This window comes from Sebastes fasciatus, chromosome 19 (assembly GCF_043250625.1).
Source record: "Sebastes fasciatus isolate fSebFas1 chromosome 19, fSebFas1.pri, whole genome shotgun sequence".
In the NCBI taxonomy this organism is placed as follows: domain Eukaryota; kingdom Metazoa; phylum Chordata; class Actinopteri; order Perciformes; family Sebastidae; genus Sebastes; species Sebastes fasciatus.
The window spans coordinates 22,447,520-22,470,146 of NC_133813.1; the positions used below are offsets into that span (position 1 = coordinate 22,447,520).

The window sequence follows — 22,627 nt, forward strand, 5'->3', positions numbered from 1 at the left end:
CTTCACTCCCCCTGATCTCTGTCACACAGGTGAGGAAATCACAGTATAGCCAAAAACAAGATGAGCCTGATGACTTTGAAAATGATACAATAAATATTCTGAGGTGGGAAAATAAACGCAAACAAGTAACAAAGACGTAAGAAAAATTTATTGCAGTATTTGTTCCATCAGAAGAGCGGGGGTCACTTTTTTCTTGCTCTGTGTTCTATAACATCAAAATCTATATGAAAAACAATATACCTTCCCCTGCATATAGGCACAGATACTGCACTGCTCTTAACATAAATAAATTATATCAAAGATACTCCATTACACAGTGTGGGTAAACAACAGAATGTTCAAAACAAGGAGTAAAAGGAAAGTTAAAAGTTGTTGGAGCTCAGGTCAAGTGAATAAATCCATCTGGTGCTAGTTTAAACTCCAAAAACACTTTATTAAGAACATCATCAATACACTAATTTCCAACATTCAGTTTATTTTTTTACAGAATTATGTTCAGATATAAACATGTGTTTAGTTAAACTATGATACAGTGGGAGTAAAAATCAAACAACGAAGTTGCTGCACAACAGCGAAGGAACTCCCACACAATGTTTTCCCAAACATTTCCTTCTTGTGTTTTTCTCGTGTTTAACTTAAACATATCTGTGTTCAAACAGATCAGTGTTCACAATACTTTTCCTCCATCTGGTCCTTAAATCTAAAGAGGTTTCTCTCTGTAACATATTGGATCCCCATAGATTTGGGTTGTGAGGGGGTTTCTGTCTGAGTAATTTCGTTTGATCAACTCTCAGTCCCCGTCCTTGGCGGCGTATAGCGCCCGTAACGTCTGTGCCACTTTGTTCGTCAGCTTTTGTCCACTTGTCAAAGATATTTTCTTGTAAATGATGTCTGACTCCTTGATAGTGTCAACCCAAGGCACCTTTTTGCGACCGTCCCGTTTCTTTACCTCAGCCCAGGGCCCAGAGTAAGATCCAGTCATCCAGTGTATACTGTAGCCAGTTTTGATCCTCTGGACGACCCTGGCAATCTGCGGTCTGTCTTTGTATTTGGGACAACAGAGGGCAATGATGTCCATGGCCTTCAGTCTCTCATTCAGGTGACCTGCGTCCTCTGCGGACTCCCCGCCTTTCCTTGGTTTCCGCTGTGGACAGAAGAAGCAGGGTGTGTCCGACATGAACAAACAGGAAGCATCACACAGAAATGTTACATTTTATACGCAGAAATAGTTTGATTACAGCCGAGTTAACATGGGAATCCTATGGGTAATCTCTACTCTAAGGTTTTAAAACTCCTACCGCAGGGGGTTCTTCCTCCTCACTCTCCTCCTCATCCGACTCCACTGGAACAGTGTGATTATTGTGGTTGTGGTTCGAAGTTTTCGGGACCTTAAGCAGTGAAGTAATGGCTTTGTTTCTGGCATTGGCACTTGCTTCACCCTCCTCGTCCTCTTCGTCACGATCCAAGTGCTCCATCAGTACCTTGAACTAAGAGATAAACCGGTATTGACAATAACCATGATATTTAAAAATGAAACATTGATATCGTGTTAATAATACACATATGATAATATCGTGTAAATAATGCAAAACCTCTCAAAGGAGACATATCATTTTCAGTGCTTGTGCACATACTTTTGAGTATCTGGAGTGCCTACCAACCCACATCTGCTAAATAAGACAACCCAGTCAGTGTTTTGTGGGCAACCTAGGTGCAAAGGTGCACCATGTTTTTCTTGCAAGCCAATCCGAGCAGACTGGGCTTTTTCTGGAGGGGGGCTTAAAGAGACAGGCGCTAAAACGGAACGTTTCAAACAGAGGGTGAATACAGGTATATTCAGACAGACACAATATGAGAAAAATAATAATCTTTTTTGAACATTAAAGCACGTAAATGTGTTCTGGTAGAAAGCCATAATACAAGTAGGAACCTGGAAATGTGCATGATATGTGCACTTTAAATCACTTAAATATATACAGCTATGGTTACAGACTCTCTCTCCACCTCCCTACACTGTTTGAAAAGGGCTGTCACTCCATTAAAATATTTAATCACGATTAATCGCATGATTGTCCATAATTAATCACGATTCATTGCAAATGAATGACACATTTTGTATCTGTTCAAAGTGTACCTTAAAGGGAGATTTATCAAGTATTTAATACTCTTATCAACATGGGAGTGGGCAAATATGCTGCTTTATGCAAATGTATGTATATATTTATTATTTGTAATTAATTAACAACACAACACAATGACAAATATTGTCCAGAAACCCTCACAGGTACTGCATCTAGCATAAAAAATATGCTCAAATCATAACATGACAAACTCAAGCCCAACAGACAACAAGTGTCAACAACTGTCAACCAGCCGTCAGTGTGTCAGTGTGCTGACTTGACTATGACTTGCCCCAAACTGCATGTGATTATGTGTGTGCATTGGGCATGTCTGTAAAGGGGAGACTCGTGGGTACCCATAGAACCCATTTTCATTCACATATCTTGAGGTGGGAGGTCAAGGGATCCCTTTGAAAGTGGCCATACCAATGCGTTAGAGCGTTATTTAACCTCTTTCGCGACAAGCTAGGTTGGTGGTTGGTACCAATGGATTCCTTAGGTTTTCTATTTTTTTTTTTTTTATGTTATTTTTTGGGGGCATTTTTAGCATTTTATTGACAGGACAGTGGATAGAGTCTTGGAAAGGGAGGAGAGAGAGAGAGTGGATGACATGCGGAAAGGGTCACAGGCCGGATTAGGACGCGGTTAGGACTGAGCCTTGTTATATGGGCGCCCGCTCTACCAACTGAGCTAACCAGGCGCCCAGGTTTTATATTTCAATATGATGCCAGTATTTTCAGTATAGCTTTAAAACTGAGCCCGCTACAACCTCCGGAAAATCGATTGCGTTACAGAAATTAGTGGCATTAAAACAAATTTGCGTTATCGCGTTAACTTTGACAGCCCTAATTTTGTGATTAATTAATTTTTCCAAAAAAGACATGAAATGTGCAATAAACAAAGTTAAAGAGGGATTTAACTGATAGCATAATTATTATTAAAATTTTCTATCGATATCGCGATAATATCGTAATCATGAATTCGTAATTGTGTAGCGAATATCTGATATGGTGACAGCCCTATTTCTGAGACTGAAATTATACATAAACTCAAAACAAGGTGCTGAATGCTTACATCCAAATACTGCTTCACAATATTCCGCTTGGTCTCGTTGCTGAGATCCGTGTGGGCCAGGTTCCTCTTCAGGAAGTCCAGTGTCTGACGAGGGTTGAAGTGCACCTTGGATTTCCTGTTCACTGCCTTGTCGTACACTTTGGCAGACTCCGTCGGGGAATATTTCTGGATTTTGCTGTAACGCAAACAACAAGTTTGGTTGAGTTTGTGTCGTGTAAGCAACTGCATGAAAGATTTGTTGACTGGCATTTTTTTATGCCTACCTGTCTGACAAGCCATAGAGATTCTTCAGATGTTGTTTTAGCATCAGCAGCAGCAGGATGCCCTGTGAAGCGCTGGCGAAGTCCAGCAGAGGGTTGGAGTTTTCGGGCAGGCGGTCCATCACTGCATCCTCATCTTCCACGTCCGAATCAAACTGCGCAGGTTTCTTTCCCCTGTTAACCACCTCGTCATCCTCATCACTGCTGCTGCTGCTGCTGGATGTGCTACTACTCTGCTCATCGTCCTCGTCTTCTTCTTCTTCATCTGCACCATCATCATCACTATCCTCATCAGAGCTGCCTTTTCTCCTCTGAGGCTTCTTCTTTTTCTTCTTCTTCTTCTCCTTCTCCTTCTCCTTCTCCTTCTCCTTCTCCTTCTCCTTCTCCTTCTCCTTCTCCTTCTTCTTCTTTTTCTTTTTTGTCATCTTTTTTGTCTTGACCTTCTTTTCCTGCTCTACTGTAGGCTCTACTCTAGGCTCTTTCTGTAAAGACTGCACACAGAACAAAACCACTCAAACACAGACCAAATATACAGCGCACATATTACACAGGCTTTGATTTTCATCTCATGATGATCAAAACATCTAGGAGCAAGATTTACTAAATTAAACAAAAGCTTCTCACCTCCTTGAAAGACTGGAGCAGGTTGCTGCCAGAGACAGACAGAGTAATATCTACATGGTGCATGATGAAAAGAGGCTCCTCCTGGGTCTGGTAGGGGAAGCAGGCCAAGTTGTCTGCTATGAACAACAACCTGTTCACCTCTGTTTTCTGCAGGGGGACAAAGTGTAAAACATTGATACTTAAATTAACAGTTCATGAGCAGCAGTGAAGCATGGATAGCGGGTGGTTGAAGACACACAAATCTACACAAAGAGAAGAAGAAAGGTGAACTTACGGAGCTGTCGTCAAACAGGTTGAGCAGGGAAATGAGGAAAGCCCGTCTGTATTGTCGGTTCCCTCGGACCAGAGTGTAGAGATGAGCGCACAGAGCAGAGTCTGAGTCGTCGCGACGAAACCCTCGAATGGCTGGGCCTTTAGACCCATTTATGGCCTGTTGGACCTGATAAGCCATCTTCAACCCCGCTACGGCCTTCATCTGTGGATTCACAGGGATACAATTCGGCTTGATGGTAGATAAAATGATGATATTTAAAATCCAATCTGATAAATGTGATTTTTTTTTTGTGAAGCCTGTATTTTATTTTTACCAGACTACAAATCTAGGATCAAAAGTAGAACTACGGTACATTATGAGATGTGTAGAGTGTAGCTTTTATTATTTTATAACAAATAAAAATAAAGAAATACAATTTTTTGTGTAACTTTTGTGCTTCTGTGCAACATTAAAATCTGAGTGTAAAGCCAAGTTTCCCATCCTCGTAGCGTTCAATGAAGTGATCAGAAACATAGACACACCACTGCCCGCAGATACTGTTATAGCAAACCATCTTGTATACACTTTCACACCTAGTCTGGCGATCATAAACCAGCAAGCCACTCACATGGATGAAGCCTGAGTACTTCTTGTCGATCTCCGCCAGCTGTTGATCGGACTTGTTCTTCATGGTTGGCTCAGGGTCTGTTCCCATGGCGATCAAGTAGGGCACACACTAAAAAAAAAACAATTGTTCCAAATCTGTGAGCGGCTCATGACGCATTCAAGTCAGCAGAGACTATGAGATAAAAGAAAATCTCACACGGATCTTGCGTGTAAGAGAGTAGTGTATATCTTGGTGAGTGAACATACCTGTACAGGATGGATGAGGCCCTGGCTGAGAGTCAGTGTAATGACACTCAGGGCAAAGTGGCGAACAGTGGACTGCGTGTGGAAGAAGGACTCCAGCACCTGCTTCAGGTAAATCTGCATTATGGAGCTGCTCATGCCTGATGAGATGTCCCCCATTTCTTTCAGATCCTCCTGATTGGATTGTTTCTTCCCTGAATAATTAAAAAAATACAACATCAGCTTGATCAGTCTAAGGATGTTCTACATGACTGACATGCTGAACATACAGTGACAATCTCAGGTAACACATGAGATGGATTTGTTGAACTCACATTCGCGATCGGCCTCCTGCATTCGAGAGTCCTCCTCTTGCAGGTATGTCTGCAGGTTTTTAAGCACCTGGATCTTCAGATTGACTGAACTGTTTTCATCTGACAGGGTGTTGTTATACAGAACCTTCACATCCTGCACAAACATGAGCTCTGGGTGCATGATGAACTGGAAGCCTTGAGACAATGGAAGTGATTTGAATACAATCAATTCAGAGGAAAACTTAAGGCAAAGACATTGGCAAATGCAAACAAGAAATTACAGTAGAAATACAGTGATCACATGTTAGTCTGAGACGAGGTGCGACATACCTAGACCTGTGATGGCCTTGATCTGGACCTCTTCATCTTCATGAGTGGTGAAGTACAACAGAAGCTCCAACACTTTGTCCTTGATGACAATCTGAGAGACAACAGGGGGGAGTCAGTCATGAAAACAGGTTCTACAGTTAGTCTTGCACACACAGTCCGAGCAGATTGCTGGTGTTTACCTTGTTAGCGCCCTTGAACTCCTCTTGGTCGAAATCAAAGTGTCGACAGAGAGCCCCCACAGTGAACAGTGAGCGCAGGAGAGTAGGTTTGTTAGCAGCCAGAGTGGAGCTGTTGGCGTCCTCCTGGTGCTGTGTCTTCAGTTTTGCTAGAGCTCCTATAGGATGATACACATGGGCAGTGAAAACTAACTTTTGTTCTTCCCGTTCATGCAGTGAACTAGCAAAGACACTGGACAATAAAACACTATTTGGTGTGCGATTGATGCTCTTATTTATTTGGATGTGAAATGAGACAATGGGCTGAATGAGGTTACATGAGCATAATGTAACCTTTACTTTTAAAGGCCCTGACACACCAAGCCGACGATCACCGTCAGACAGTTTGGGGATGTCTGTGAGCGTCTGTCGGTCTAGTTTTTGCGGTGTGGCCCGCACCGTCGGCTCTAGTCTGCCCGTGTCGGAGGCTTTTCAGCCGATTCAGCATGTTGAATCGGCGGCGGACCTCGTCGGTGAGAGAAATCACTCTGATTGGCTGTTCAGCTTAAACGAATCAGTGCACGAGAAGAGATACAGAAGTGAGGAAAGCAAGCCGCAAAACGAGTAAAGTCAGGAGGAAAAACACAGAAGGCTCTTCTCATTTTTCATCTTCATCTCATCTGATCATTCCAACACACCGATATTTTCACAAAGACATGGCCGTCTGGAATGAAGCTAAGTGGTGAGAGTGAATTGAAAGTGGTCGGCAAACACTGCTTTGTTTCATGTATTATAACAACGGCTTGTATATCCGCTGTCCACGTCTTCCGGTTTCCCTTTTTGAATGACGAATACAGATTACCGCCCGCTGATGTGGAAAATTGATTCCTCTCACATAATCACAGAACTTACGTGCTAAATGGCTGTCGGCTCTAGTCTTTGTGGTGTGTTCAAATGCAACTTGTCGACCAAGACAAAGGCGACATAAGGCGACATAAGGCAACATGAGGCGACTCAACGGACGGCCTTCATCGCCACTAGTTCTTCGATGTCGGCTTGGTGTGTCTGGGCCTTAAGGTGAATGAACAGGTTAACATTTACAACCCCTATGTACATGCTACTAAAATGTTGGTGTATTTTAGAGTCTTTTTGCAGCCTTTTCCATTTCAAGGTATATAAGAATTCTGGTAAAAAAAAAAATCGATGTATGTACAGTATATAAGCCTTACCGTAGTAGCGATTGAAACAAGCCCAGACGAACTTGTAGTTGTGCGTGACCTTGTTGACAACAGCACCGAGACAGCTGACACAGTGCTGTACAACCTGAGAAGCAGACACAAACAAATGGCATCGTGTTCAAATGAAATCTGTATGCTCAGAGCTATCTGTAAAAGCTGTAAGCTGTAAAATGACACTGACCGTCATGCCGTACTTGATGATGAGCTTCATCAGGTCTTCCTCTAAGGTAGTGAGGAAGGTCTCACTCGGGAGCTCCATCAGAGGCACGACCAGCTCCAAGATCTTAGCCACGTTACATATCACCATGAAGTCATTCTGAGTCTGGAATGTCAATACAGAGACAGGTGCTCAGTCCAAAGCTGAGCTGGGAAATAACTTTGTGAATTGCTTTATTAATTGTACTCCTCCCCTCAGCATCTGATTGTAACTGTAATACTGTATGGTTGATCCTACTTATTTGTTCCAGCAAAACATCTGAGCTGTGTCATGTAAAGTATTTGCATTTGCATGATGTCCCAGTAAACTCTGATAAACCACCACATTTGTGGTCTTAATATGTCACACAGGTAAATCTTTGCAAATTGTAACGGCCGCTGTGTTGATTTCATTTGGCTGCCACTAGATGGCCCTATAGCACAACATAAAAGTTTGTGTTGTTCATTTCTGTCCTGTGGGCACCAGACTCAACAAATGATTTCTCATACCTTCAAGTAAAAGATAATACTGAACAAAATGACTTACATTGCACTTGGTGGTCAAGTAGGGCTGCATAGTCATGGCATGTTTGACCATTAACTGTGCTCTGATCTTGCTGAACAGGTAGAGAGTGGTGATGCACGATACCAGACGACCTGAGTTGACCCCTTTGTCCTCACAGTCTGAAACGCAAACACAGAAAACATTGACATGTGTCACAGCACAGTAATGTCTAACAAAATAAGAATGTTGTAAGCAAACATACTATTACATTTGTTTTTTATTACCTGCAAGAGACTCCTCATATTTCAGTATGTGTTCCACCAGATTGTCCACCAGCTGAACACACGCCTTCTTGGCAGGTTTGTACGAAGCTTGCTCTTCTGACTTCAGCAGCTAAACAGATGTTGTACAGAAGTTAGATAAGATGCCTGACAACATATGCACACACCAGCTATCATAAAGACACACAAGCTGATGATGAGATATCAAACAGCCACACAAGTTAAAAAGAACTCACATTTTGGAGAAGCTGCTCAAACCAGTCATAGCCTGTATCTTTACATGCCAACACCTGGGATGAAATCAAAACATGACATGAGTCAGATTATGACAATGTCATAATAATAATAACAATATGTCATTAAAATGTTTTGAATGATGGTGCCGACATTTTTGTCACGAGTCTAGGTAGTACGCACCACATCTGTGATGTTCAGGATCTTCCGGGTCAAGGCGTTTTTATCATGACCGGGTGTGGGGGTGAACCAGATTTTCTGGAATGTCTCATTCACCAGTTTCTGCATGGGAAAAAATATTTATGTATATGAACTGTATATTAAAAACTAAAAACTGTCACGTGTAAGCAGCATTCACTTAAAAAAGTAAACCCAAACCTTGATCCCCTCTTCATCGTTGACCCTTCGGATCATCCTGACACACATCTCGGTGATCTTGTGGAAGTCCGGCTGCTCCAGGCAAATATCCCTCAAGATCTTAATGACCCTCTTCCTTACGCTAATACCTGTGTCCTGTGGAGAGGCAACATGGGTACAAGAACAGCTCAATACAGACAAGAAGAAATACATTTCTCAATTGCACCTTCAACTGCTAAACGGTTGCAGTTCTTCATTTGTTCTTTAGGTGGCAGTGTGGGAAAAGATGATTTAACCTCTGTTGAACTTTAAATTAAGTTTTTGGTCAGAGTTTGCAAAAGTCAAGAGAAGTTCCACTTGAATCTGTGTTATCATAGCCCTCTTCTGACCGCGGCAACTTTCCCCCGATTTAAGTACCATTTGAGCAACTCATTTCATTTTGACCGCAGGGAACAGCGTCTAAATTAAGATCCAGGGACTTTTAACCCCCCAAAAAGGCCCTGCTCGGGGGGAATACTTTCTGAAAGTACAGGAATTTCGGAGTGGAGTTTGCAGGGATGACCGTCGCCGTTTGTGTAAAACACACAGCGTTGCTGCTTCAACTGTACCGCTTCATTTATAAAACAAGGAAGTACTCTAGTATCGATTTAGGACCATTTTAGGACGAGGGGAAAGCATTTCTCTTTGTTCGATAACATTAAAAGTAAAGTTAGGTTTTGCTGTCAGCTTCCTGACTCATTTAAAAAAGGACAAGACAAAAAGGAGAGGGCTGAGAGGGCGAGCAGTAAAAGAGACGGACTGTGGCGGTGCCGTGATTAACAGAAACTAAAATGATTTTCTGATTGCTTCATGGCAGTTACGTTCTAAAGCACAAATAAATAAACATCAATCGCTCAACAGATGAATTACTGTAGAGACGGACACTCTTAGTTTCATTTTCCTCTGCATTTCATTCATTACATCTAATGTGCATCAATAAATACTATGTAGTAGTAAATGTCGCAGTGAGACAAAACAATTTTTTTTTTTTTAAATGTGTTTTTAGATCAAACAGGCGGGCACACTGAACTGCAGGCTGCAGAGTGTGTTCACCGCTGTGACCACCAAAAGCCCTCATCTCATGTCATGTTGCTTTTTCGTACAGGGGACTAATTTGCCTAATGTTTGCAGGTCTTTAGACCACGGTGGAAACGCAGACAACAATGGGCTGAAGGAACCTTTTAGTTCCTTGAAAAGTATCCCGGGACTAAAATTACCAGGATTTTCTTGGTGGAAACTCGGCTGTAATAGACGTTGATTATTCCACAAGCCCCTAAGAGGGCACGTGATGTGACCAAATCAATTTAAACTTTACCACCTGGGAAAAAAACCCATTTGTGTATGACACAGAAGCTCACAGTGAGGTGTAAAAAAAAAAGGTCAAGAAGGAAGCTTAAGAAATTACCAATATCCTTTCAATGAGCATGTCGTAGTACTGCTCAATGAGCTCCGGTCGACTTAGCACAAAACGGCCGAGGAGCTCCACGGCTGCCTCTCGCACACTGGTGGAGTTGTCCATGAGGCGACAGTGAACACCACGCTGCATATCCACCTGCAAATCAAATAGGGGAGATTAGTCAAGCACAGATAAACATTACTGAATGTTATGCCTGCTAGTGTGACTGTGGTAAACTGGCTTAATTGCCTGGTAACGTCACAACACCACCCTAGCACTCGGGCTTGAAGAGAATCTCCTGTTAAAATTGATAGATTTAAAATAAACATTAAGTGCTACCACTATCAATCCAGTGGTTGATGTGTAGCAGCCAATACAAGACGGCTTACCCGTGCCAGAATACTTGGATCCACAGCTACTACTTCAGACAGACACTTCATGGCTTTAGTTCTGACTGCGATGGCACTCTCACCCAGCACTCTCAGAATCTATATAAGAGAAAGAGAGAACAAAAGTTAGTGACAGCCAACCCAATATAATCTCTCACTGACGTTCATGTGAAATAAATCCTCTTACCTGTGATAAATAAATATCAAAGCTCTGTGAGAACGGCCTCATGGAGGCCAGATATCTGACAATCAGACACGAGTCCGCATAGTCTGCTGTGTCAGGGTTTGTCCTGAAAGGAAAATCAAGAGGATTGGTGAACAAGTCAAACGGCGTAACAAATTAGTGCAGTGATCCACAGTGAAGTATTATTTACCCCAGAGAACTGAAATCTGTTGGTGTTGTCTTGACGACCTTGCGGAGGAATTTCTTTCGTGTCTCGACCCTCTGCATAATCTCTTCAGTTGAGTCAACATCCTCGGAATGACGTCGACCTTTCAAGTCCTCGTCGTCATTTTGAGACTTCATCGCTTTCTCTGCCTCAGTTGTAGCGTCCCTGAACCACTGGGCGATATAAAACTTCCTGGCAAACTATATGAAACAAATGCATTGTCTTTATTACTATTATTATTATTATTATTATTATTATTGCATGTAAACACTGAGCATCCAGTCGTTAGGGAATCATAAATGTGACCATGATGGTTTCTGTAAATACACAGATTAGTATATGAAAATGAAATGCTCACCAATAGAGATGGCTCCGTCTCAATGTTCTGATTTAGGTAGTCCAGTAAGGCCTTCTGGAGTTGCTGGGTCTCATCACTGCCTGGAGTCTGTAAGGAGATCAATAAGCATCTTAAAAGGCAGTTCAAAGCCACTGTTTATTTACATCTGGTAAAATAATTCCCTAATTATCTAGTCTACCTCTTTGAGGATGCGGTCAATGGCCTTTTGGTCCACGTTGCTAGTGACGGCATCTTTACGCAAGCGAGACGCGACAGTGCCGAGGTAATCCAGCGATGCCACCCTGAGCGCCATTTCTGTCTGCTTGTTACTGAACTGGTGAACCTGGAGCACAAGAAGTGGAGGAAAAATGTCACGACAAAAACAAACATCAGCAGCCGTTTCTACTGGAGAGAGAAGTTAGTGATGCTACTCACCAACAGCCGGCCCAGTAAACTGAGCAGCAGCTCAGCAGCAGGCCACTCAGGCCTGTTGATTGTGGACAGCAGGTCATGAACAAAGTTCTCAAACAGCGGCCTGTAGTCCTCCTCTCCCTGCTTACTGCCACACCTGAAACATACAGAATTAAGTTATTATAATATGTGCTTGAACATTAATATTACAGCCTGTGTACTGTGTAAGGACAGTTCGTGCAAAAGTCCCCCTTTAACAGTCGACAGACCAATGACTTACTTCTTGAGAAACACTGATAGGAAGTTCTGAGCTGTCCTCATGGCAGTTTCATAAGAGTTTGTGATGAAGACATCTTTATCCACCTAGAAAAAAAGTATCCAACATGTCAAACAATTTCTGAATAAAAACATCTTTTCAGATAAATATGATTTAAATATCAGTTAAATCTAGGGCTGCATGATTTTGAAAAAACATCTAATTTCAATTATTTTGACTGATATTGCAACATGATTTGTAATATTAGAGGGAATGATCATTTTTATTGAAAAACATATTAAATAATTATGTTGTGATTTTTGCTGGGATCTGTAACAAACAAAGATGTTTTCTTAAGTCTGTAGAATATGATGTGTAGGCCAGGACTCTGCAGCACCACAATATTTCATTTAAAATGGTATTTTGACACACATATTTAACAAATATTACGATTTCCTACTCATCCTGCGATTTGAAAATTGCTGTGGGCCATTTTGCGATTTTGATAAAATTTGGATTAATTGTGCAGCCCTAGTTAAATCCTTGGTAGTCACCTTCTTATTATGTTCCTCATCTGAGTCCCTCTCTGAGGGAAGGCGGACCACACACTGGATGAGCTGAAGAACCAGCGCTGTTACCATCTGGATATGCAAGGGCTCTTCGTCCGCATCACCGTTTAGCCTGGGGGAGTATGAGATATAAGTATCGTTAGGTTTACTGAGCAAAGCAGAGGACTTCAATGATCATCATTTATGTAATTTTATTCAGCAAATATTCACTCAATATGTAGTTACCTAAAGTTCCTGAGGCTGCGTTTACTGGTAGGCAGTCTAGCTAGGGAGGTGAAGATCTCTTCAAGAATGAGCTGCCTGTGCTTCTCGTAACGAGAGAACACCTGAGGAAGAGTCAAATGCAAAGCACTTAATAAAAACACAGGCGCACAAAAGAGACACTGTGCAAGAGCATGTCATGAAAAATGACTTACTGCTGTCACTAGTGAGATGGCACATAACTGCAGTTCACTGACATTCTCCACGAAAAAAGGTGTAATACCCAGGGTGGACACCTAAAAGTCGGACACAAAAGCAGTCAAGTATGTTAGAACTCAAAGGTCAATGGTTAAATGGGGTCATGGTGAATTTGAATGACGTCAGACCAGATTAAGAGTCCCACCTGGAGAATAGTGGTGTCAGTTAGCAGCTGGATCTCCAGGAGCTCCGAGATGTTGCTGACGATATCACACACTTTGTCATAGAGCACGACCACCACCTTCTGTTTATGGGTGGAAATCTTTGCTCTCTTGGACTTTGAAGCATGCGCACCACCTTATATGAGGAAGATAAAGGGGAAATAAGAGTTGAATAAAAGATAAGTAAACCACTTGCAAAATACCAATACTGATTTTTAACAATGGCACACCAACATTTAGAGACATTTTTTGAGCGCAAAGATAATGTGAACGAACATAGATCGGACTCATCAGCTTGGTAATATGCAAACTTTGCAAGCACAAAAACAGCTCATCGAGATCCCGATTTTTTTGCAATATTATTATATTATAATATTATTATTATTATTTAGAACAACTCAGAAGAACAGAAGAAAACTGTGCTGACCTTTTCTGTAGACCGGATCATACTGAGGGTACAAAGAGTTTTGCAGATGGAACTTGGTGTACTGCAGCACCCTCTCAATCACATCCTCTATGTAAACAACCTTGGGCATGCGTGGAGATGTCATGATGTTGAGTGCAGTCAGACAGGCATCAGCAGACTTTGCCACCCGCTCCATGATGAGGTCACGCCACAAACGCTCCTCATCCTTGGAATCATTATCCTACAAATTTCAAAACAATTAGTAATGCATTAAAACAAAGGACAAAACTTCAGGTAAGACAAATCGCATCACTACAGCAGCTAAAAAAAAAAAATCATACCCGGAAGGCAACTTACATGATTCATCAGGGTGGAAAGTTTGACGCTGTCCTGAATGTTCTTCTCCAGGATATTCAACATTTTCACCAGTTTATCAGACGGAAACTGTGGATCAAACAAATGATTGGACACTTTCACAATGATGCGTCTTTACAACAGCTAGATATCAACTATGAACCTGAGTGTAACCATGTGACAGTGCACAAACATCCTCTTTTTACCTTGTGGAAGATGCGCATAGCTTTCATCTTAGCAGAATCGCTGCCTAGCTCGCTCAACTGGTGCTTTCCAAGCAAGAGCTCTTCCGGTATCTCATCCTCGTCTGTTTGAGGGCACAAAGTTATAATGTTGACATTTTTTTTTTTTACAACTTCCAACACAATAAATATCATGAACTTTGGAAACTGTGCGGCGATAGATGTTTACCTGCTCCGGCGAGGTCCACGTCCTCGAGGCTCTCGATAATGCTGTCCACGTTGGCCATGAATCTCTTATATGTGGAGGAGTCCTTCTTTTCTGTTAAACAAATGTAAACAAATTGATTAATAAAAAATAAGTAGTTTTAAAATGCACTAATATTATAAAAGTGATAAAACAATACCCTCTGGTGTCATCTTGGAATCATACGCTATCCTGTTCTTCTGCTTCTCCTTTTTCTTCAATTTTTTGGCAACTGGACAAAAAGAAGACAACATTAGTTAGATCCCTGACAGCAGCAACTCACCCTCAAGCACTGCTTATTTAATAGAGACAGACTTGGGTGGAGTAATCCAACTATCCAGGGAATTGGCCTGACGGATCGCTGATTTCAAATGGCAATAATTTAAATGACAGCCGTCAGAAACAGGAGTCATAATTTGCATTGTCTGACACAAATAGCATGTTAATTGTCTTATGGTTATTTTGCCTTCTTAGAGACAAATAACAAAATGAAAGACACTCTCTGTCTCTTGTCTACAACATTCATATATGTTTTTTCTTTTGCCTATGCAAAAAAGACTCACCATCTTTCAGGCTCGGTGGTGGCGAGTCTTCATTTGAGTCGCTCGGGCTCTTGTCACGCTGACGGCCACCGCTCCCCCGGCGAGCAGCAGAATGCGAACCTCCACTTCGCCGGTGCTGTCCAGAGCCCTTCTTCTCTTCGTGCTTCCATGACTTGTCGTGACCTTTCTTGCTCTTTTTCTTTGCAGCTGTAACAACAACAGAGAAGGGATGAGTCAGAAAATATCAAGTTTAAGCACCAATTATTGCTTTAATGAATAAATGACATGTGATAATTGTAATATAAAATACTTGGAGGTACATATTGTTTAACCTTAAGGATTACTGCGTGGTAAAACAATATTCCGTCAAAAGTGGAGACAGCATAGCGCTTTTGACAGATTTTGCAGTACTCTGATGTACAAATGTGTAAGTTTTTAAGTTTAATAATACTGACTCTCGTTGTCAGAGTCATCGTCGTCGTCGACACCATCATCATCGTTGTGGTCAGAGTCATCGTCATTCAACTCAGCGTGCTTGGATTTCTTACTGATCGTACTGTGCTTTCTCTTGTTTGACATCTCTGTAAGCACAAGAGGTGAGTTAGTTTTCAGAACAGAATATCTGTACTCCAAAAGAAGATGCAATCAGTAACTCATTAATCCACAGCTATGTGTTTGGATTAACAACTGTGATAAAAGTGATTCATGAAACAGCAGTTTAAAGCAATTAAACAATCCAGTAACTGGGCACAGTCACATCGTACATATTCATCCCCTACAGTACTGCTTACTTATTATTAGTTAATAAACAAAGTAAAAACCTACCTTTCCCAAATCCGGAGCCGTGTGCATTCCTGCTTTCCTTAATGATCCTTTTTACCTCATCAATACTGAGTTTGTTGATCACAACGACAGGCTTAGCTCCTTTGTTTAAGTCCTTTATCAATGACAATCTCTCCAGTCTGACCAGGGGTTCGCTCCAGCCCTCTATCAACTTGGCTGGAAGTGGTGGCTCTTTCATGTCCCGTTTCAACTTAGGAATCACAAAGTTCTTCAGACTTCCTGACTTGCCACCCAGCAGGTACGAGGGGAACTCGCTATGTTTGTTCTCAAGAGATTGCTGTTTGTTTCCAGCTTGGCAGCTAACGCTGCCATCCCCACTTTTCCTCTCTTTCGTATTTTGGGCGTTTTGAAGGCCGGAACTCTCTTCTGTCTTCTGTCGACCATTGAGGTCAGTGGATTTTCTGCTTCCGTCTTGCTTCACTCTAGGGCTGTCAGCTTTAGTATGCCGGTCAGGAGAGTGTCTGTTGCAGTTTTCCCTTGACGTCTTGTGCTTCCTTTCCCTGTCTCTATCTCTGTCCTTATCCCTATCCTTGTCTTTTTCTTTGTCTTTTTCTTTGTCCTTATCCCTATCCTTGTCTTTTTCTTTGTCTTTTTCTTTGTCCTTATCCCTATCCTTGTCTTTTTCTTTGTCCTTATCCCTATCCTTGTCTTTTTCTTTGTCCTTATCCCTATCCTTATCTTTTTCTCTGTCCTTATCCCTATCTCGATCTTTATCTCTAACTTTTTCTCTGTCCTTATCCCTATCTCTATCTTTATCTCTAACTTTTTCTCTGTCCTTATTCCTATCTCTAACTTTTTCTCTGTCCTTATCCTTATCTTTGTCCTTATCTTTTTCTCTATCCTTATCCCTATCTCCAGCTTTATCTCTTTCTCTGTCCTTATCCCTATCTTTATCTTTTTCTCTGTCCTTATCCCTGTCTTTATTTCTGTCTTTATCCTTATCCTTCTCCCTGACTTTATCTTCTTGAAGTCTGGAGTTACGCTCCGCCTTGCTAATGGTTTTTGGAGTCTCAGGTTGGCCGTCTTGGGATCGGTGACTGTTGCGGTTCTTTTCCTCTTTCTGGCGCAAGTCTGAATGCTTGTCATGTTTCTGCCGTGGTGTGTCTGGCCGTCTGTCATCTGAGTGGCCTTTGCCACCGGCAGTTTTGCTGTCATGTTTGTGTTTGGATTCGCGTCTTTCTTGCTTCTCTTTGGGGGTTTCTGGTTGCCCATCTGAGCCAGACTTCTTGGTGTTCTCGGCATGCTGTCTGATGATCCCAGGTCTGTTTTCAACAACTGTATCTACCTTTCCATCCGCCTTTGACTTTAGTTGCCGTAGGCGGTCCTCACACAACTTCTGTGCTTCCAAGACCACTACAGGCTGTCCTATCATTCTGCCAGCTTGCTGCAGATCAATACTGACCATCAAGGCAGGCCGGCTGGCACCGTTACTCGCAGAATTCGTCTTCTTGGGTGTCAACTTGCTGTCAGTGTTGCCCCCTTGTACAGTAGGCCCGTCACTTGACTCAGCTCCGGATTCCTGAGGATACGAGTCTTGCTTCCGTTTCTTCAGTGGCTTATCTGCGATTAAGAAAAACACAGCTTAGATCTTCTGCAAATATAAACCAATCTAGGTCTTGAAAAAATGCAAAAAGACAAAGGACAATGGCGGACACACAATACCTTTATCCTGGACTTCTTTAGACCACCTTTCTCTCTCACTGGCCGACTCGCGTTCTATTCTCTCGATCTCTGCAAGTGTGTCCATCTCAGCATCATCAAACACGACCCCACTGATGACTCCAGACTCCTTGGTGTTTGGTCGAACAGGAACCTGCTGACAGTTTGCCTGCTCCTCAGCACCGAACCTGTGTGACAAGTCCTGGGCAGTCCTCGACAACTGATTATTATTATTCGTCAAATCCGTTTCATGGTCCGAGTCGACACGTGGCCTCGGAGGAAGATCTCCAGATTGATCCATTTCTGAAAACTTCACTCGGGACAGTTTTATAGTCAGCCTGGCGGACTCTTTTGATGGAGAACTAACAATGCCATACGAGGCATTCCTTTCCGCCTGCTCATAGTCTTCTCTACTCCTTTCTTTCTGCTTCTTTTTGCGGTCAGCGGAGGTGAGGAGCAGGTCTGGTGCTGCACCCGGTGGCACATCTGGTGGAGGGGACTGCATGATAAGGTGAGGCCTGGATCCTGCTTAAACACAAATAAATTCAAGGTAAAGTGAGCACCACAGAACATGTTTGACTGTCTAACTGAACAATTGTGAATTAAAGAGGAACTATTATGCTTATTTTCAGGTGCATACTTGGTGCGTTTTGGGTTTCTACTAGAACATGTTTACATGCTTTAATGCTCAAAAAACGCTTGACTTTTCTCATACTGGCTGTGCTGTGGCACCACTTTTCACTTTCTGTCTAAAACGCTCCGTTTGAGCTCCTCCCCCTTCCCCCTGAAAAGCCCAGTCTGCTCTGATTGATCAGCTGGCCCATTGTTGTGAGTGGTCAACCAAACCAAACTCTTCGGACTCTGCTCCAGCTTTGCTCTAACTAGCTTTGTTTAAGGGCGTGCCAAACTAGCCGCTAGGCAGGTATTATGCAAATGTGTTACTTGGTGACATCACCACGTCATGGAAGAAAAGGCGGGACGTCAAGCAAGGCATTTCAGGCAGTTCAGGAGCAGTGTTTCTGCGGGGGAGAGTAACTCCCTTTGGCGTGAACTTTGGGCTTTGTAACTTTGCAGACCTTTTACGTGCAGATTTTTTTTTTATAACTCAGTAAAGGAAAGGGAAAAAGCATAAAAGCATAACAGGTCCCCTTCAATTTTGATTCCACAAAATGAAGAAGAATGGACTTGTTGCTATTGAGGCATCGTACTTTTAGCAGTCTCTTCACTCCCAGCAGGGGAACACACGGACTGTGGTGATTTAACTGGAAACGTGGCAGCCCTCATGGAGGGGTCGTTCTCCTGTTGGAACACAAGACATTTATCAACCCTTTAAACAGTCAGCATCTGCTGAGGTGCACTTCAGAATGTCTTGATTTCTCTGCGTTACCTCATTTCCCAGTCTGTGAGCCATGTTGATGTAGTCTTCATCTGAGCCTAGTCTCGCATTATGATTAGATGAAGCACTTGATAGCTGACCAGAGACCTTGTCGTCATGGATATTTCTAACTAAAACAGAGAACGAAATAAAATATCCAGTTAAATTATTTGTGATGTACAATGCCTCACGTCTCCCTGAGAGACAGATATCTTCTTTTCAACATTTACACCTTGACAGCTGTGGTTTAACCATGTTACAATAAGAAAGTAAGATTAGTTAAGCAATTTGCTCGTGGCAAAGTTAAACAGGCCGGCTAAGTTTATCTGAACAACCATGCAGGTGGTGTCATTTTAAAAAGAATAATTGCAGTGAGAGGAATTTGAAGGTATTTATACAGCGGGAGCTTAGTGTTCTGTGAGGGAACAAGGTGTGGTCACCGCCTCAGAGCCACACCTTGAATATGTACAATACAGCATGTAGTCTCTTGTGGAAGGCTTCTTGTTTAACGTAGAATGCTTAACTGACAAATAAATCAAGATTGTGAATCAAAACGGAAGTCATGCAACAATCACTTGATAGTATTTTTCTTGTTGAATATTGTCCACATTGGCTTGTTTTAACCAGTACGAATGCACACAAAATTAGGGCTGTGTATTGGCAAGAATCTGGCAATATGATATGTATCATGATACAGGGGTAACGATTCAATATATTGCAATACTGTAAGCAAGGCTATTGCGATTTTTGTTAATATAATTTTAGGAAAACTATCATAGTAAAAGAACACACCAGAAATAATCCATTTTAGAATAGGCAAAAATAACACATTTATACTGCATGCAAATACTGCATGGTTTTTGCCCCAAGCTGCATGGGAAACTGCAGTATGGTATGTCTGTAAAGACATATCTAGTTTATGAGACTCGTGGGTACCCAAAGAATCCATTTTCATTCACATATCTTGAGGTCAGAGGTCAGGGGACCCCTGTGTAAATCGCCATGCGAGTTTCCTCGCTAAAAATTGTGCATAACTTTGGAGGGTGATTTAGCCTCCTTCTCGACAAGCTAGGTTTTCTAGTTTCATAGGATACCAGTCTTCAACCCAGCTTTAAAACTGACCCGCTACAACCTCCGTAAGATCGAATAGTGGCCGGGCTCAACGGCGGGGCGTCGGATTTTTAAGAGGTTCATTAAAACTCGATACAGTGTCATGGAGAATCAATACAGTATCCCACAGCACAATATCACGATACTCATGTGTATCAATTTTTTTTACACCCCTACACAAAATGAAGATTAAACAACTCTTCCATGTTATTCATTAAAATCAACCCATTGCTATTTGCTGTTCCTCGCAGAGGTGTGACAGAATTTGTACTCACCTTGCTGCGTCTGTTGGTGTTGAGAGTAACTGGGTGGGTTGTACTGCATGTAGTCTGCAGGACTCTGAGGGGTGTAGGGACTGGGTATAGGGCTGTTCTGCTGGGGTACGAACCGAGCGCCTGATCCAGACTGCGGGGATGTAAAGCATCTGTGGAGGAGGAAGAAGTAGTCTTAGTAGAAATACAGACACTTCTGCGTCTACATCATTCTGACTGTATGCTGGCACTGCCTTACCCAGAGGGGCTCTGAGTGGTTTGCTGATAGTTTGATCCTGGACTCCCATGCACCTGGTTCTGAGAGATCTTATACTGTTGGATCATCGGCTGCTGCATTACACCTAAGAGATGAAAAAAGAAATCTATGATTAAGGTCATACAAACGAGCTAAATATACACAATTTCGCAGTAACAAAACTCAGCAGTGTACCTCAGGAATGGAAACTCTGTGGTATAGGGTTACATATCTGATAACATCTACACTTCTTGAAATGAGGTAGCTCAGGTTAAACAAAATATTAAAAAGTGAGATAGAATAACATCGCCAGTGTATCAGCAGCTACTCAACAGCAATACTAGGTACTACTAAGGAGCTACAATCTTATAAATCCTACCTTCCTTTTACCCCCATTAGCAGTGTGTCAGATAGATGTTGTACTGGACACCATTATATTGAGAGGTTTTTCTACCATTCTGCCCCCCTGATTTGTGTACTGTAAACTGTAAATGGGGGTGGATGAAACATTAGAAATGGTAGCTTTTAATATAATACCACAACACCACCACGTGCAGCCACAAAAATGACTTTAGTTGAATCAAGATCAGTGCCAATAAAAACATTAAAAGCTTAAAAGAAACAAATATAGGATTTGTTGAATGGTTACTGTAATCATTTATTACACGTACACATGGTGAACTGGTAACTCTGTGTATCTTTGTAAAAAGTACTCACATTTTCAGTCATATATACACTGTAATGTATATATAATTGGAAACACAGTAGTATGATTATTAGTACCAATGATAGTAATAGTACCATAATCATATTGTGAGGCACTTCACAATGCCCAAACTACTTTTTCTGTATTACTTTATTCTTTAGCTTGTTAACATTCTGGAAATAAAATGTATCACCACAAAAACTATTTGGAGTTCAGGGTGATGAAGGAGGAGGTTAAAGCCGCAGTAGAATGGCAAGTTTACCGAGGTGCGAGGTTATGCACATCCTGTCTAGTGTCAAGTACACATTCAGCACATCTTTGGAGCAGCATTTCACCGGATCAGAAGCACTACATTCTTACTGCTGGCTAAAATGCCACAAAAAAATGACTAGAGAAACACATTTCGCTCAGCGCTTCAACAGGCTCATGCATGATTGTTAATAAATAATCCTTGATTAAATAATCTGATTATATATTTTTAAGCACTAAGTGTGCGGTCACTACCACAAACTCTTGTGGTTTATTGTTTCGGATGTTCATCTTGCAGTTGCCAGCACCTCTAAATCTACAGGACACAACTGTGCTCAAAGATTTTTTTTCTCTTTGGCACAAATACTGATTCAGTATCAAATTGTGTATGCAAACTTTATGCAGTACTTATAATTACCTGGAAGGCTTCCCTGAACAAAGGTTAAAAGATAAATATGCAAGTGTTTATGGCAATTAGGGATATCATTTATGATAAGAAAACAAACTGCTGTGCATGGGTTTCATGTCAAAATATGTTTTTAAATATTTTTTGCTGTGGCTAAATATTGTGTGACGTGCTATATTTGTCAACAAACTATAAACCATTGCTTTAAATTTCTTATGGAAAATAAAGATGATCTAACAAGCTGTGTCTACCATACTAGCGTGAACTGTACAAGGAGATTTTAAAAGAGGCAAAGTGATTATTAGGAGATTTCATCTCTGTGTTTTCAGTAAAGACACATACAGTATTTAAAGGGTTGGTTCAGCCAAAGAACTAAGATTTATTCCACCTCCACAATGCGATGAGGGTGAATGGAATTTTATTTTGGTGCTCACCACATTGGAAAACGGCTTAGGAGTTAAATTAAGCGTAAGATGACGACCATGAACCACAACGTCCCCGGTTTAAGTCTGGCCGGGATACTTTTGTTGCATCTCTCTCCGCTCATACCCTGTTATCTCTCTACCGGTGCTGTCTTATAGAGGCAAATAATGCCAAAAAACACAATTTAAAAAACAAAAAATGTCCCTGTTGCACTGGATAAACCACAAACTGGGTTGTGAACAGGAACTACTTTCTTTTTCTGTCATGGCCGATTTAGAGGCCAAAAAATCCCTTTGTCTTGTTATAGCAGAAAAAATACAAGTGGAATTAATAACAGCAATGATGGCTGAGATCAAGTAATTACTGCAATACAAGACTAATAATGATTAGCTACACCTGTGTTTTACAGGTTGAAAGGGTTCAACA

General features: G+C 41.7%; 1 protein-coding gene across 6 annotated transcripts in view; it reads right to left on the bottom strand.

The window, feature by feature from the left end:
* Positions 1-133: 133 nt before the first annotated feature.
* The window catches only part of LOC141756843 (nipped-B-like protein B), a 28,276-nt gene continuing 5,782 nt past the window's right edge, over positions 134-22,627 (bottom strand). For 4 of the 6 annotated variants that reach the window (XM_074616748.1, XM_074616746.1, XM_074616747.1 and 1 more), the window contains exons 5-47: positions 20,421-20,523; positions 20,186-20,334; positions 18,813-18,931; positions 18,634-18,724; positions 17,429-17,953; positions 15,749-17,326; positions 15,379-15,504; positions 14,945-15,130; positions 14,542-14,613; positions 14,367-14,456; positions 14,162-14,262; positions 13,959-14,045; positions 13,623-13,842; positions 13,180-13,331; positions 12,992-13,072; positions 12,801-12,901; positions 12,561-12,687; positions 12,031-12,113; positions 11,775-11,907; positions 11,539-11,682; positions 11,361-11,447; positions 10,988-11,202; positions 10,801-10,903; positions 10,614-10,712; positions 10,234-10,380; positions 8,811-8,945; positions 8,616-8,714; positions 8,435-8,488; positions 8,202-8,310; positions 7,960-8,096; positions 7,399-7,539; positions 7,209-7,302; positions 6,004-6,158; positions 5,825-5,915; positions 5,516-5,689; positions 5,205-5,395; positions 4,960-5,067; positions 4,353-4,553; positions 4,079-4,225; positions 3,458-3,945; positions 3,195-3,369; positions 1,299-1,487; positions 134-1,144 (exon numbers count right to left, since the gene is read on the bottom strand). In XM_074616748.1, coding sequence (XP_074472849.1) covers positions 791-1,144; positions 1,299-1,487; positions 3,195-3,369; positions 3,458-3,945; positions 4,079-4,225; positions 4,353-4,553; positions 4,960-5,067; positions 5,205-5,395; positions 5,516-5,689; positions 5,825-5,915; positions 6,004-6,158; positions 7,209-7,302; positions 7,399-7,539; positions 7,960-8,096; positions 8,202-8,310; positions 8,435-8,488; positions 8,616-8,714; positions 8,811-8,945; positions 10,234-10,380; positions 10,614-10,712; positions 10,801-10,903; positions 10,988-11,202; positions 11,361-11,447; positions 11,539-11,682; positions 11,775-11,907; positions 12,031-12,113; positions 12,561-12,687; positions 12,801-12,901; positions 12,992-13,072; positions 13,180-13,331; positions 13,623-13,842; positions 13,959-14,045; positions 14,162-14,262; positions 14,367-14,456; positions 14,542-14,613; positions 14,945-15,130; positions 15,379-15,504; positions 15,749-17,326; positions 17,429-17,953; positions 18,634-18,724; positions 18,813-18,931; positions 20,186-20,334; positions 20,421-20,523 — 7,961 coding nt within the window. In that variant the 3' untranslated portion in view covers positions 134-790. The remainder of the gene's footprint in view (positions 1,145-1,298; positions 1,488-3,194; positions 3,370-3,457; positions 3,946-4,078; positions 4,226-4,352; positions 4,554-4,959; positions 5,068-5,204; positions 5,396-5,515; positions 5,690-5,824; positions 5,916-6,003; positions 6,159-7,208; positions 7,303-7,398; positions 7,540-7,959; positions 8,097-8,201; positions 8,311-8,434; positions 8,489-8,615; positions 8,715-8,810; positions 8,946-10,233; positions 10,381-10,613; positions 10,713-10,800; positions 10,904-10,987; positions 11,203-11,360; positions 11,448-11,538; positions 11,683-11,774; positions 11,908-12,030; positions 12,114-12,560; positions 12,688-12,800; positions 12,902-12,991; positions 13,073-13,179; positions 13,332-13,622; positions 13,843-13,958; positions 14,046-14,161; positions 14,263-14,366; positions 14,457-14,541; positions 14,614-14,944; positions 15,131-15,378; positions 15,505-15,748; positions 17,327-17,428; positions 17,954-18,633; positions 18,725-18,812; positions 18,932-20,185; positions 20,335-20,420; positions 20,524-22,627) is intronic. The other 2 variants (XM_074616751.1, XM_074616752.1) reach the window with 1 other exon arrangement.